The sequence below is a fragment of the Chiloscyllium punctatum genome, chromosome 9 (genome assembly GCF_047496795.1).
Source record: "Chiloscyllium punctatum isolate Juve2018m chromosome 9, sChiPun1.3, whole genome shotgun sequence".
In the NCBI taxonomy this organism is placed as follows: domain Eukaryota; kingdom Metazoa; phylum Chordata; class Chondrichthyes; order Orectolobiformes; family Hemiscylliidae; genus Chiloscyllium; species Chiloscyllium punctatum.
The window spans coordinates 114513321-114529133 of NC_092747.1; the positions used below are offsets into that span (position 1 = coordinate 114513321).

Sequence of the window (15813 nt, forward strand, 5' to 3'; positions counted from 1 at the left end):
CATTTGTTGCACCATCCTAAGTTTTGCTCTGAAACAGTGGCTTTTAGTTTCAACAAGTGTGTTGGCCAGGTCAGTTTCGGAAGGCAGATTTCCTTCCATAAAGGGCCTTAGTAAACTAGATAAGCTTTTACTATTGATCTCATCTGTTACTTCCCAAATATCACTTTCATTTCTTTTTCTATATACTTCTCAGGTTTGTGGAGTATCAAGCCTCAGCATTAGATATGCGTTTTCCCCTTTCTATGCCTTATCCCTTACTGTAGAAGCTTATGCTCCAACATAAAACGATAAATGAAGTTTTTGTGTTACCTTTGTCAATTTTCTGTGAACAAAATAAGGTAATTGTTGTATTTGCAGTGCGTGGATTCCAGATTATGATTATAGCAATTTTTCTTTCAACATTTCTGACGCACAGCTTTTAGTTCTGTCCCATTTAGGTGCTTGGAGTAAATCACATTCTGGTTTAAGAGCAGAATATTTGATTTTGTGCTAAAGTTTGCTTAAAGCAGTGACATTAACACTAACATTGAAAAAAATTAACATTTTCAATGTTATCTTTTAAAGCTTCAGATCATAATTGTTAACCAGTGTGTAAGCTTGTAATGTTAACCAGTGTGTGTAATTGGTAATGATTTATACAATAATTCTCAATTTGCATTCTGATCATGCATCATTCAAATCATTTGACATGATGGTCAATTTTTAGAGTTATATATCACTGATCTTCTCATAATTATTCCCTGCTGATTGAGCAAGTTAGTAATTTAATGTTACACTGTGCAGCAACATAGTTGAGGAAGATTCTGGATAGAATTTTTACCTCGGGCAGGCCTGATGTCAGACAGCAGATATTTCCGGATTTGCTTTTCTTCCAACAGACTTATCAAGCTGTTCAAGATACAAAAGCATTGCGAACTGAGGCAGAAGTGGACACTTTGAATGCCACCATTGAATGTGAACAGCCACAGCCTGATCTTTACAAGTGAGTCTCTGAATGGATGTCCTGGGGTTGGATTACATAGTGATGATTTGGAATGTTAATCTGACAACTTGGAGTTTAAATTCTCATTTGGTTAAGCAATAAGCTGCAGGCCTGGTTATTGATCTTTCAATCCATATATTGCAGCTTTTGTGGACACTTTTTCAAATTACATTTCAGCTGCATTAAGACTATTTGAGATTTTACTACATTCCGACAAGTCAAACCCCATTTTCCCTCCACTGCCTGTAACCTCAATCTAATTCTCCTGATCATTTTCTGTATCTTTTAATGTCCCACTAAGTTTAAAGATATTCTATTATTTTTACCCAGTATCCTCGAACAACTACCTTGTGTAATCTCTACCATCTGCCCATTCCCTGTTCATTTCCAATATATTTAAAAGGAAGTAATTTAAAATTTTTACGATGAATTAATGTTTAATCTGGTTGCAGTTTCTGGTAAGATAGCAGAAAATGTTAATGAGAGTAATGCAATTGATGCAGTGTGCATAGATTTACAAAAGGCATCTAATACAAAAAGAACTGCACATAATTGCCTTGCTGGCAAAGTTGATCCTCATAGTTGTCAGTGTACCTTTTATACTATCAGCAGCTAAAGGGGGACAAAGTTAACTGAGTGAAAGGAAATAGGGGATAGTGGGGTAGTTTTTGGACTGAAGCAACAACAACCTTTATATAATAGTTCAACGTAATGAAACATTCCAAGACATTTCATAGGAGCATCACAAACCAAAATGGCATTGAACCTTATAAGGAGACGAACAGTCAGAAGCGTAGCCAAAGTAGGTTCTATAAAGTGACTTAAAAGGGGAAGGTGAAATGGGATTGGAGGAAGGAAGGTGTACAGCAACAACCACCACTTCCCCCCCCAACACACACATGCACGTACACACGCATCAGCACTAGTTTGCTGCTTTTCTTGATCTTTATGTACAAAATGACACCAAACTTGGAAATATTATGAACAATAGGGAGAATTGTAATAGACTTCAAAGAAAAGTGGACAGTTATGTATGATGTATAACATTTTGGTAGGAAAAACAAGGATATTCAGTATAAACCGAGTGTAATTTGAAAGGAAGTGCAGAAACAGAGAGACCTGAGGCTATTTGTGTGCAAATCATTGAAGATGGCAAATTGTGAAAGTGATTTAAAAATCAAAACTTACGGCATCCTGGACTGCATAAATAGATGCATATAGTGAAACATGAAAGACATTAGGATGACTCTTTTATAAAGTGCTGTTTGGTTCAGCTGAAGTTTTTTTTTAATCTTTCATGGATGTCTGCATTGCTGGCAAGGCTATTGCTCATCCCTAATTGTCCTTGAGAAGGTGGTGCTGTGTTGCCTACTTGACAAGCTTCTATCCATCAGGTGTTCTGTTTAGAAGGGAATTCCAGGATTTTAACCAGGCAACATTGCAAAAACGACAATGTCGTTCAAATCAGGATGGTGTGTGGCTCCTAGGGAAATTGTAGGTGGTGTTCTAATGTTTCTGCTATCGTTCTTTCGGGTGGTGGAGATATGGCTGGGTATTGAGAGAGACTTCTCGAGTTGCAACAGTGCATTATATAAATGATATATCCTGCTACTAATGTGTGCCTATGGTAGATGGAGTAAATGTTAATGTGGTGAATAGGGTGCTGATCAAATAGGCTTCTTTATTTTAGGCACTGTTGAACTTCTTGAGTTGTTGGTTCTGCAATCCATCTGACAACTGTGGAATATTCAATCACCTTACCTGACCTTGACCTTGTCAGTGGTAGAAATGAGATCTGTTTAGGAGATCAGTTACTTACTCACTGCAGAAGTCCCTAGTCTCTGACTGTTCTTGTATTTTTATGACTGGTCCAGCAGTTCTTTGTTAATGGTAACCCCCAGTTATTATTGGGGGATTCAGCGATGGTAATGCCATTAAATGTCAAGGTCAGATACTCTTTTTTTTTTAGGGGTGTTCATTGCCTGACATTTGTGTCATGCAAAGTTTGCTTGCCACTTATCAACATAAGTTCCTAGTTTGTCAAAATTTCTCTTAATTTCAAGTAGGGCTGTTTCAGTATCTGAGGTCACAAGCGGTGCTAAACATTCTGCAATCACCAGTGAAAATTCCACTTCTGACCTTACATTGGAAAGGAAGCTATTGACAAAGCAACACAAGATGGTCAGGTCTTTAACACTGCCCTGAAAAACTTCAAAAGTGAAAAAGTTCTCTTGGGGCTGAGATGATTGGCTTTCAATAACCATCTTTCTTTGAGTTCCAAACAGGATTGAGTTCTACCCTGAATTCTCATTGGCTTCAATTTTACTAGAGTTCCTTGATGTCATACTTGGTCAAGAGCAGTCATTCCTAACTCACCTCTGGGATTCACCTCATCTGTATTGCTGCAGTCAGTCAACATCTGAGTGCTTCTAACACAAACCAAACTGAGGATCATTAACAGGGTTATTGCTGAGTAAGTGCCATTGATGCTGCTGTCATCAGCATGTTCATCACTTTGCAAATGACTGAGAGTGGGCTGCAATAGTGGTAATTGGCCAGATTAGATTTGTTGTGATTTGTGGATAAAACTATATTGTTGGGTATATGCCAATGTTATTGACGTGCTGGAACAACTTAGCTAGGGTCATAGCTAATTCTAGAGCCCAAATCTTCAGTGCTACTGACGGGGCCCATTTTTTTTGCTGTATCCAGCATTTCCTGTTACTAAGTGGAATGAGTTGAACTGAGGATGTCTTATGGCATTATGAATAGTATCCCTGCCTTTGAGCCAGAAATGCTGGGTTTGAGTCTGATTCCAGGACTTGATGGCTGTGGAAGGAACATTCATAATATGACTAATAGATCTATTATCAATTTGCAAGCCCTTCTGCATACATATGACAGGCAGTTAAAACAAGACAGACTCCTGCTCAGACCTCTCAAGCCTTTGTCTTCAGGCTAATGAGCTGTTCCAAGACAGAAGAAAATACTGCAGAATGCAGACACACAGTGTGCTTAATGTGTTACTCTAAGTCTTTTCTTCCTGGGTATCAAATTAACGGCAGCATTGAATCAACTCCAGGAGAAAGCCAAAACGAATCATCAACCTGTTTGAAAATTATTTAGAATTTTCCTTTGCACCGATGTGCCGGTTTTGCATTAATTGAGAATGGGGAATTTGGAGAAATTTTCTTCCTCCAGTTAATTTAATTATCCACCACAACTCACAATTGAATGAGTCAGGATTGAAAAGCTTGATCTGATCCTTTGATTATGTCTGTTGTTATTTCTTACATTGTTTAGCACATATTGGAGTCTGTGTGCAGTGTTATGAGGTTGAATCTCATTTTTAAGTCTGCCTGGTGCTGCGTCTGGCATGCTATCCTACAATCCTCATTGGGAAGGGTTGATTCCTAAACTTGAAGAGAATCGTTGAATGAGTGATATTCTTGGCCATGTTGTTGCAGGTTGTGGTTGAATACATTGCTGCTGATGCAGGCCCACAAGGGGCTCATGGATGTTCACTTTTGAGCTGTTGAATCTGTCTATTTAGTATGGTTTTGGTACCACATAACACATTGGATTGTATTATTAGTTCAAACATTGGACTTGCCTCCACAAGGTCTGTATGGTAGTCACTGCTTCCAGTACTCACTTTGTCCTCCATTTTTGATTTTATTTTGCTAAGTTCCAGTCTCTCTCTTGTTTTCATGTCTGTGCTTTAAGTCAGAGTGACTTATTATTTTGCCTTTATTCTCAACATATGCTTTTTTTTTTGCTACAACTATTACCACACTCTTTGTCATTTGTCAGGACCAATATTGTGAAACTTGAAAGGGATCAGAAAAAGTTTACAAGGTTGTTGTCAGGATTGGAGGGTTTGAGCTATACAGAGAGGCTTAAGAGGCTGGGGCTTTTTTCCCCTGGGGCATTGGAGGCTGAGGGGTAACCTTTTTGAGGTTTATAAAATCATGAGGGGCATGGATAGAGTGAATAGCCAATGCCTTTATCTCAGGGTAGGGGAGTCCTAAGCTGGAGGCCATTGGTTTATGGTGAGAGGGGAAAGATTTAGAAGGGACCTAAGGGGCAACTTTTTCACGCAGAAGGTGGTGCGTGTATGGAGCGAGCTGCCAGACGAGGTTATGGAGGTAGGTATAATTACAAAATCTAAAAGGTATCTGTATGGGTAGATGAATAAGAAGTGTTTAGAAGGACGAGTTGGACTGAAAGGTCTGTTTCTGTGCTGTATAAGTCCATGATTCTATGACTGTATAAGTCATTTCAAATCATAATGTTAACTGATTTTTGCTCTGATAGGTGCTACTCGTCCTACTGAGTTTTTCTGAACACTTTCCAGTTTTATATTAATGTTAGAGGTTTCTGGGATATTTCCTGTAACTCGGGCTATTGCTTGCGCAGTCTGTTGGACAGTTTTATCAACTTTGTAAGCAGCCCCAAAATGTTGGTAAAGTGGAATTTGCACAGTTAACTGCTCTGGATGTGTTGTTAGTGTTCCTGTTGTCTAGACTGATGTCAGGCCATCGCTCTGGTTTCATATCTTTTTTACTTCACCGTACTGCTTGGCACAAATACCATTTCAGTCGTGGATAAGATTTGACTACATTGAGTGAGTCTGAAGGTCACTGTTACTGAGACTAGTTCTTAATTCCAGGTTTATTAAATAATTTAATTTTAATTTCATACTTGGCTACAATTAATTTAGCCAGCAGTTCCATCCTATCATTTATCACCCCAATCTTTTCAAAGCCAAGCTGATGGCTCAGAATATCCTGTGTAAGGTAATTTTTTAAGACTCTTCAACCTCCGGGTTTCTCCAGTTTTTGTACTTTTCTTATTGAAGCATTTAGTCCACAGGGAACATTTTGGAATCAGTGTCAGGTGTCAAGTGAGTCTATTAAATGAAAACAGTGATAAATGGAAAGATAAGCAGCAGGATATCATGTGTGCAGGTAGATTTAAGCTTGAGGCAGACTAGGAATGCAGCAAAAAGGAAGGATAACTTAGGACTTCTTATGACTTCCAATATCTCTAATGATAAGAAAGTTAACATTAAGGCACTTTACCTGAATGCTCGTAGCATTCGTAACAAAGTAGATGAACTAACGGCACAGATCATAGTGAATGATTATGATATGGTAGGCATCACAGAGACGTGGTTGCAGGGGGTTCAGGACTGGCAGTTAAACATCCAAGAATTTACAACTTATTGAAAAGACAGGGAGGTGGGCAGAGGGGGCGGGGTTGCCTTGTTAGTTAAGAACAAAATTAAATCTATGGCACTGAATGACATAGGGTCGGATGATGTGGAGTCAGTGTGGGTGGAATTGAGGAACCACAAAGGCAAAAAAACCATAATGGGAGCTATGTACAGACCTCCTAACAGTGGTCAGGACCAGGGGCGCAACATACCGGGAAATAGAGAAGGCATGTCAGAAAGGCAAGGTCACGATGATCATGGGAGACTTCAATATGCAGGTGGACCAATGTTGCCAGTGGATCCATAGAAAGGGAATTCATGGAATGTTTACAGGATGGCCTTTTGGAACAGCTTGTCATGGAGTCCACAAGGGAGCAGGCTATTCTGGACCTAGTGCTATGTAATGAACCAGACTTTATAAAAGGTCTTAAAGTAAGGGAACACTTAGGAAACAGCGATCATAATATGGTAGAGTTCAGTCTGCAGTTTGAAAGAGAGAAGGCAAAATCGGATGTAATGGTGTTACAGTTAAATAAAGGTAATTGAGGGCATGAGAGAGGAACTAACGAAAATCGACTGGAAGCAGAGCCTAGCGGAGAAGACAGTGGAGCAAAAATCCAGGAGTTTGTGGGTATAATTGAGGACACAATACAGAGGTTCATCCCCAAGAAAAGAAAGATTATCCGGGGAGGGATTAGACAGCCATGGCTGACAAAGGAAGTCAGGAAATGTATCAAAGAAAAAGAGAGATCCTATAAAGTGGCCAAGAGCACTGGGAAATCAGAAGATTGGGAAGGCTACAAAAACAAACAGAGGATAACAAAGAGAGAAATAAGGAAGGGGAGGATCAAATATGAAGGTAGGCTAGCCAGTAATATTAGAAATGATAGTAAAAGTTTCGTTCAATACATAAGAAACAAACGACAGGCAAAAGTAGACATTGGGCCACTTCAAACTGATGCTGGAAGGCTAGTGATGGGAGATAAGGAAATAGCTGGAGAACTTAATAAGTACTTTGCGTCAGTCTTCACAGTGGAAGACATGAGTAATATACCAACAATTAAAGGCATTCGGGGGCTGAGTTGAGTATGGTTGCCATTACAAAAGAGAAAGTGCTAGAAAAGCTAAAGGGTCTTAAAATTGATAAATCTCCTGGCCCCAATGGGCTACATCCTAGAGTTCAGAGGGAGGTGGCTGAGGAAATAGCGGAGGCGTTGGTTGAGATCTTTCAAAAGTCACTGGAGTCAGGGAAAGTCCTGGATGATTGGAAGATCGCTGTTGTAACCCCCTTGTTCAAGAAAGGATCAAGACAAAAGATGGAAAATTATAGGCCAATTAGCCTAACCTCTGTTGTTGGTAAAATTCTAGAATCCATCGTTAAGGATGAGGTTTCTAAATTCTTGGAAGAGCAGGGTCGGATTAGAACAAGTCAACATGGATTTAGTAAGGGGAGGTTATGCCTGACAAACCTGTTAGAATTTTATGAAGAGGTGGCAAGTAGGTTAGACCAGGGAAACCCAGTGGATGTGGTCTATCTAGACTTCCAAAAGGCCTTTGATAAGGTGCCACACGGGAGGCTGCTGAGCAAGGTGAGGGCCCATGGTGTTCGAAGTGAGCTACTGGCATGGATTGAGGATTGGCTGTCTGACAGAAGACAGAGAGTTGGGATAAAAAGTTCTTTTTCGGATGGCAGTCGGTGACAAGCGGTGTCCCACAGGGTTCAGTGTTGGGGCCACAGCTGTTCACGTTATATATTAATGATCTGGATGAAGGGGCTGGGGGCATACTAGCGAAGTTTGCTGAGGATACAAAGTTATGTGGACAGGCAGGTAGTACTGAGGAAGTGGGGAGGCTGCAGAAGGATCTAGACAGTTTGGGAGAGTGGTCCAGGAAATGGCTGATGAAATTCAACGTAAGCAAATGTGAGGTCTTGCACTTTGGAAAAAAGAATACAAGCATGGGCTATTTTCTAAACGGTGAGAAAATTCATAAAGCCAAAGTACAAAAGGATCTGGGAGTGCTAGTCGAGGATTCTCTAAAGGTAAACATGCAGGTTGAATCTGTGATTAAGAAAGCGAATGCAATGTTGTCATTTATCTCAAGAGGGTTGGAATATAAAAGCAGCGATATGCTACTGAGACTTCATAAAGCTCTGGTTAGGCCCCATTTGGAGTACTGTGTCCAGTTTTGGGCCCCACACCTCAGGAAGGACATACTGGCACTGGAGCGTGTCCAGCGGAGATTCACACGGATGATCCCTGGAATGGTAGGTCTAACATATGAGGAACGGCTGAGGATCCTGGGATTGTATTCATTAGAGTTCAGAAGTTTAAGGGGAGACCTAATAGAAACTTACAAGATAATATTTGGCTTGGAAAGGGTGGACGCTCGGAAATTGTTTGCGTTAGGCTGAGGTATTTCTTCAGCCAGAGAGTGGTGGGCCTGTGGAATTCATTGCCGCGGAGTGCAGTGGAGGCCGGGATTCTAAATGTCTTCAAGGCAGAGATTGATAAATTCTTGATGTCACAAGGAATTAAGGGCTATGGGGAGAATGTTGAAATGTGAAGTTAAAATGCCCATCAACCATGATTAATTGGCGGAGTGGACTCAATGAGCCGAATGGCCTTACTTCCACTCCTATGTCTTATGGTCTTATCCCATCACCATTCACTGTAGCAGAGAGAGGCTGCAACAAGGGGAATTGCTGAAATGCCTGCACTTTCCCAACAGTTTAGAAATCTCTCAGAATTGGGACTCGTTTTTTTCAACGTGCACAAACCACTCAGTTAATGGCAATGCTTGGAAATTTTTTTTTATCTACAGTTTTGTTGGCCGGATCAATATTTACCATGAGACAGAGGAACCTATTGCAAGGTAAGTGTAATTCAGTTAATCTTATCTGTCATCATTTAGTGTCTATTTTCAGATTTATTTTTGTTATTTATTAATATTCCTGTGTAATAAAAATGTCAACAATTCTGATGCGAAATGGCATATAAAGATCAGAAACTCCTTCAAATCAAAAACAGGAACAGTACCCATAAGATGGACTATTTGCGGATCTCTCCCCTTTCTCTCACCTGACATGAGATAGGTTCTATTTAAATCTCTTCCCTAATTTAGAGAAAAATAAACCATAAAACTTGCCCACCCATCACCTACCAGCTTACCCAATATATGCCTCTGGACTTAAGGTCTTGCATCTTGTTGTCTCCTCCTGCTTCTCTCAGAACACTTAGTGTTCTGTTAGAGACTAGAACATCAACTCTTCCCTCACTGCACTGCATTCCCTGGAGTTAAGTGATTACTCCTTCCAGCTGAACTTTGTACATAAGCAAAACCGTGCGCATTTATAGTGACTGAACTTTTAGAGACATGAACAAGACAATGCTGACCTGGGAATCAGCTCTAACTAGCCAAACTAGTTATAAAACTGTTACTAACCCTCAGCTTGTTCACCACTGACTAAAACCAGAGGAAAACAAAACACAAGTTAACATTAAGGTTTAGTGCCGAATGCGGAATTTAACTAGTTTTTAAAAAGAGATCAATAATCCCTCAGCCACCAAGTTTCCTAGTCTATTAACCCAGAATTTGTGTTGTTATATTCTATCTGCCGCATTCTTACTCATTCTCATAACTTGTCACACACCTTTCACAGCCTCCTTGGATCCATTTTGCAGTTTACTTTCCCATTTAAATTTGTGCTGTCAGCAAACTGGACATACTAGACTCAATCTCCTCATCATAGTCATTTGTTCTAGATGGTAAATAACTTAGGCTCAGATTCTGATCCTTGCAATATTTTATTACTTACTGCCTGCCACCCTGAAAATGCCCTATTCATCCATACCTTCTATTCTGTTAAACAATATTTGGTCTGTGCCCATAAAGTGCCCCAATGTCATGAGCATACTTTGTGTGATAACTCATTGTATGGCATTATTGAATGCTTTTTGCAAATTTAAAAAGCTACATTAACTGCTTGCTCTTTATACATATTGTTCATTTCATCCTCAAAAAATTCTTAAATGGTTTGTCAAATATGATTTGCTTTCATAAATCCATGTTAACGTTTCTAAGTGATCTGTTATCATGTCCCTAATATATCCTTGTAATAGTTGTTCTGTTTACTCTTCACTACATCACGATGATCCACCTACCTTTATAATGATGTATCTGCTGCCTTTTATACCCCTGTTTTTTCTATGTCTCATTGCTCTACCCTTACCCTTTGCCCACTAAAGTATTTTAACATGAAAGATGTAATTTCCTGTAGTCCTGTTGAATGTCCTTCTGCTAAAAGGACCGTCCTATGTCTGACCAGTTTAGCTCATCTGTACTGTTCTACAGAACCCCTTTAGGTGAAGTGCAGCTGACTGGAGATCTTGTCTGACTTGAGGGCTTAAGAATCTGCCGATATTCCTCATAAAAACTGGAGTTATTGACGGCTTTATTTTCTCAATGATTTTTCATTTTATTACAGGCCATTGGGATCAGAGAATGTGCTACTGAGGGGAGCAACATTAAAAAATACCCAAAGTATTTATGGTAACAACTATGTTTGAAACCTCATTACATCAGTTAGCTTGTGTGCTTGTTTGTTTGCAATGGAAAAAGTCAGACCTTGTTAATTTGTGCAGTGATACTACTTAACAAAAATACATGAAAAATCTGAAGACCTTGGTGAAAATCTTGATGGTTCATTACACAGCTGGGAATTTTTGCACTGATAAACACGTTTATAATAGGGTTCACATGTTATCAGTTGGAATGATGTCCAAATTTATGTGTAAGATTATTGTAAATTTTCCATTGATGAAACTTAAATGATATTATAGTTTTGAACTTCATGAACAAAAGTATAGGTTGGTGAAATGATTTCTAACAGTGGGAAACTGCAAATATAACACTTTTATTCAAGAAAGGAAGGAGACAGAAATCAGGAAACTGTAGCCCAGTTAATCTAGCATCAGTCGTTGGAAACACGCTGGAGTTTGTAATGAAGTTGGTAATGGCAGGATGTTTGGAAAACTTTAATACAATCACGCAGGGTCATCATGCTTTTAGGTAAGATAAATCATTTTAAGAAATTTGTTTTCTGATGATGTAACAAACAGGGTGGAGAAAACAGAATGAGCAGATATGTATATTTAGTTTTCCAAATGACATTCCGTTAGGTTACACATAAAAAGTTACTAAGGGAAGTATAAGCTCATGGTGTTGTGGATGATATATTAGCATGGAATTAGGGTTGGCTAACTTAACAGGGAAAAGACAGTTGGAGTAAATGGGTCAATCTCAGGTTGGGAAACTCCAACTAATGGAGTGATGTAAGGATCAGTGCTGGGGTCTCAAATTTACTATTGACACTCATGACGTAGATGAAGAGACTGAGTGTATTGTAGCCAAATTTGCTGACCATACATCGACAGTTGAGTTGCAGTTGCGAGGGGGCTCAAAGAGTCAGCAAAAGGCTATAAACAGTTAAAAGTAACTAGAAAAAAAAATCTAGTAATTGGAATCTAATGTGGGAAAATGTAACCTTTTTTCTACTTTAGAGAAAGAATAGAAATACAAAATATTATTTGAATGGATGCATAATAATGCTGTATAGAGAGATGCAAGTGTTCTTGTACGTGAATTGCAAAAAGTTAGCATGCTAGTATAGTAGGTGATTAGGAAGGTAAATGGAATGTTGGCCTTTATTGCAAGGGATTTGGAGTATAAAAGTAAGGACATCCTACTGCAGCTGTACAGATCATGGTGAGATCACTCCCAGAATATTGCATAAAGTTTTGGACTCCTTACTAAGGGAGGGATGGACTTGCATTGGAGAGAGTACCTAGAAGATTCACTATGCTGATTCCTGGATTGAGGCGATTGGCTTTTGAGGAAAGATTGAGCAAGTTGGGCCTAGACTCATTGGAGTAAGAAGATTGAGAGCTGATCTAATTGGAACACACAAGATCTTCATGGGTGGACACTGTGAGGATGCTTCCTATCTTGAAAAAAATTAAAACCATGGGGAACAGTCTAAAAATAACAGGTCTCCCTTTTATGATGAGGCTGAGGAGGAATGCCTTCTCTCACAGGGCAGCAGAGGCTTAGTTAGGGGTTTTTTTGATTTACGAGAAAATTGATTGTTATGGGGTTCAGTCAAAAAAAATGAATTAAGGTCACAACCAGACCAGCCATAACTTATTGGCTGGTGGGCAGGGTCAAGGCGCCTAATGACCTACTCTTTCTTGTTCCTATTTCTTCTGTTCTTATGTTTACAATCTGGTGCAGTAATTGTCAGAATTAATTAATTACCAGCTCTGTGTGATTTTGTATTTGAATTTGTGTGAGACCTCTTGAAACTGTTGCTGTATTCTTGTGTTCATATTTCAGGTGTGGCGATATATACTGGCATGGAAACTAAGATGGCATTAAATTATCAATCCAAATCACAGAAACGTTCAGCTGTAGAAAAGTAAGGTTTTGTTGACTTTGTTGCTCACAATCTATGACATTGAAACTAAAAGTAACATAATAAGATTATGCCAAATCAAGTTTGCCTGTGGTGCTATAAGGGCAGTTATTCTTTTTAGTATTTCACTTGCACCTTTAATTTTTGGAGAAAACATTTTGGCTCATATAGTTTAGTTCTGTTGTCTTGAATCATCAGTAGAAACTCAGTTCCTGAGCCATTGACTCCAAGCTGAACCAAAATGTTCACAACCTTGGCATCCAATTTAATGCTGAACTGAGCTTCCCTCCTCAGAAGCCTCTCCATCACTAAGACAGCCAATTTCAACTTCCATGGTTCCTGCTCCTCTGATTTTGTCTTAGCTTGTCTGTGCTGAAATCTTTTTATGTGCTTAATTATCTCCGGGCTGCCCTATTCTCATGGGCTGCCTGGCCTCCCACCTTTCTTAAACTTCAACACATCCAAAACTCTGCTCAATAACAGCATGAATTCCTCTTTACCCATCACCTTGTGCTCGCTGACCTATGTGCATTGCCTATCCAACAATCCCACAACTTTCAAATTCAGTTAATTCCATGGTCTGGCTCCATTCTATCGCAGTAGCCTCTTCCAGCTTCACAATCCTTAGACCATTAAACTGTTTAGTATTTTTCTATTGAAGAGACTAATAGACATGCTTCACAAAAAAAAAGGAAGCTTGGTACAAGTGGACTGAGATTGTTAAATAGATTGGGAAATATAATGAGGTATTGCCATGTAGCCTGAGGTACATGGAGTAGGGGCTATTGATCATTATGTAGATTGAATGATGTGATTGGAAACCTTGGCCTGAGAGACCCTATTATTATCCTAAATTTAGCCTATAACTGTTGAGGGCCTGAAAGCAATGCAATGACATTGCAAGCTTTTAGTGTCACCCCACCAGATGACATAGAAACATATTAAGGGGTATGCTACTTGCCCTGCATTTTATGTCTCTAAAGTTGCCTGTTAAAATTTTATTGTGTAATTTGGACTTTTTCTTCAACAGATCAATGAATATGTTCCTGATTGTATACTTGTGCATATTGATTAGTAAAGCTTTGATAACTACAATCCTGAAATTCACGTGGCAAAGTGATTCTGTTCGAGACGAACCATGGTTTAACATGAAAACGCAAGCAGAAAGGCAAAGAAACAAGGTAAGTGAGAGCATCATGATGCTATCGGCCCTTTATAAATCCTTCTGGAATTTAGGGACAGCCTGGGTACTTCCAGTATTTTGGACTTTAATGTTGTCCTTTCAAACCCTTAAGCCTCACTGCTATCCCAGCCACACTTCACTCCCTTCAGAATTTTATGGGATATTCTGATCTCTGCCCAATGAGCTAATGGGAGATACCTGACCAGACAGAGTATGACTCAGTTTCAGCTATTTTATGGCCAGTTGGTTGACAGTAATTTGGGCACTCTCCACGCTCTGGTATAAGGTGGCAAACTCTCGGTGAATGCCAAACTGATACCTGGCGAGGGAAGTTTGGCTCACGCTCTTTCTTTCATGGGATGTGAATATTGCTGACTAGGCCAGATTTTATTGGTCATCCTTTTTTTGCCCTTGAGAAGCTGGTGATGAACTGTTTTCTTGAAATACTGGCGTCATGTTAGGATGAGAGTTACAGGTTTTTGACACAATGGTAGTGAAGGAACAGTGGGGAGAAACAATGGGAGAAAACTTAGTGAGTTACTGCAGCGCATCTTGTAGATGGTCCGTATTGCTGCCACTGTGCACATAGATGAAGGTGGTGCTGTTGTGATAATATCATTGGGTTACTAATCCAGAATCCCAGGCTAATGTTCTGAAGTTGTGGGTTTGAATTCAATCAAAAAAAATCTGGAGCTCAAAGCTAGTGTAATGGTGACCAAGTGATCACTGATGATTGTTGGTAAAACTAATCTGTATCAGTAGTGTCCTTTATATCTATCATCCTTACCTGGTCTGGCCTAGAGGTGACTCTAGACTCACTACAATGTGATTGACTCTTAACTGCCCTTCAAAATGGAATAGCAAACCACTCAGTTCAAAGAGAAGTTAGGATGGATCATCAGTGGTGACCCAGCCAGTGACTTCTACCTCTCGTGAAGCATTTTTTTTTCTGAAGAAGGTGGTCAGAGGGTAAAGTTTGAAAATGGTGGACGTGATGCCAATTAACTGGGCTGTTTTGTTCTGGATGATGTCAAGCTTCCTAACTGTTGTTGGAGCTGCACTCATCAAGGCCAGTAGAGAGTAGTCCATCACACTTTTGACTTGAATCTTGTGGACAGGCTTTGAGGAGTCAGAAAGTGAGTTATTCACGTCCAAATTCCTAGCCACTGACTTGCTATTGTCATCACAGTATCTTTATGGCTGTTCGAGTTCTGTTACTGGTTAATGGTAGCCTCTAGAAATATTAATGGGATTCAGTCATGCCGTTAAATTTCATAGGGACATAATTGGATTCTATCTTATTAAAGATGGTGGATGCCTGGTACTGGCATGGCCCAAATATAATTAGCCTCTTAGCAGCCCAAGCCTGAATGTTGTCCAGGTTTTGCTGCGTATGGGCTCCTTCCAGTCTCTGTAGAGTTGCAAATGTTGTATAATCATCAGTGAACGTCCCCAGTTCTGACCATTTGAAGCAGCTGAAAATGTTTGGCTCTAGGTTACTAGCCTGAGGAACTCTGCAGAGATGTCCTGGGATTGATGTAATTGACCTCCAATAACTATCTTCCTTTGTCTTTGTAGGTTTACAACCAGTGGAGCCTTTTCCACAGATTCCCATTGACTAGTATTGCGAGGGTACCTTGATGTACCCTCGCAATATAAAAGATGACAATATAAAATTCAGATTTGTCCTCCTTGTACAAAAGGACATGTCTGAGCAATTTTCCACATTGGCAGGTAGATGGCAGTATTGTAGCTGAAATGAAAAGATTTGGCTAGGGGAGCAGCTAATTGTGGGGGACATGATTTGCTGCTACAAAGTACTATTAGTAGGATGTTGTCAGGGCCTGTAGCCTTTCAGAGTCCAGGGAGGAAGGGAGTACCTCTGATGGATCCAGTGAACCCATTGAGAAGAGACATCACACCTTGTCAGCCACACTCACCTCCATTCATCCAGACAG

The 15813-nt window shown here is 39.8% G+C and overlaps 1 protein-coding gene across 6 annotated transcripts in view; it reads left to right on the forward strand.

The window, feature by feature from the left end:
- Positions 1-15813, forward strand: part of atp11a (ATPase phospholipid transporting 11A) — a 147880-nt gene that overhangs the window by 71819 nt on the left and 60248 nt on the right. For all 6 annotated transcript variants that reach the window (XM_072578122.1, XM_072578123.1, XM_072578125.1 and 3 more), the window contains exons 7-11: positions 879-982; positions 9024-9074; positions 10687-10751; positions 12594-12675; positions 13703-13853. In XM_072578122.1, coding sequence (XP_072434223.1) covers positions 879-982; positions 9024-9074; positions 10687-10751; positions 12594-12675; positions 13703-13853 — 453 coding nt within the window. The remainder of the gene's footprint in view (positions 1-878; positions 983-9023; positions 9075-10686; positions 10752-12593; positions 12676-13702; positions 13854-15813) is intronic.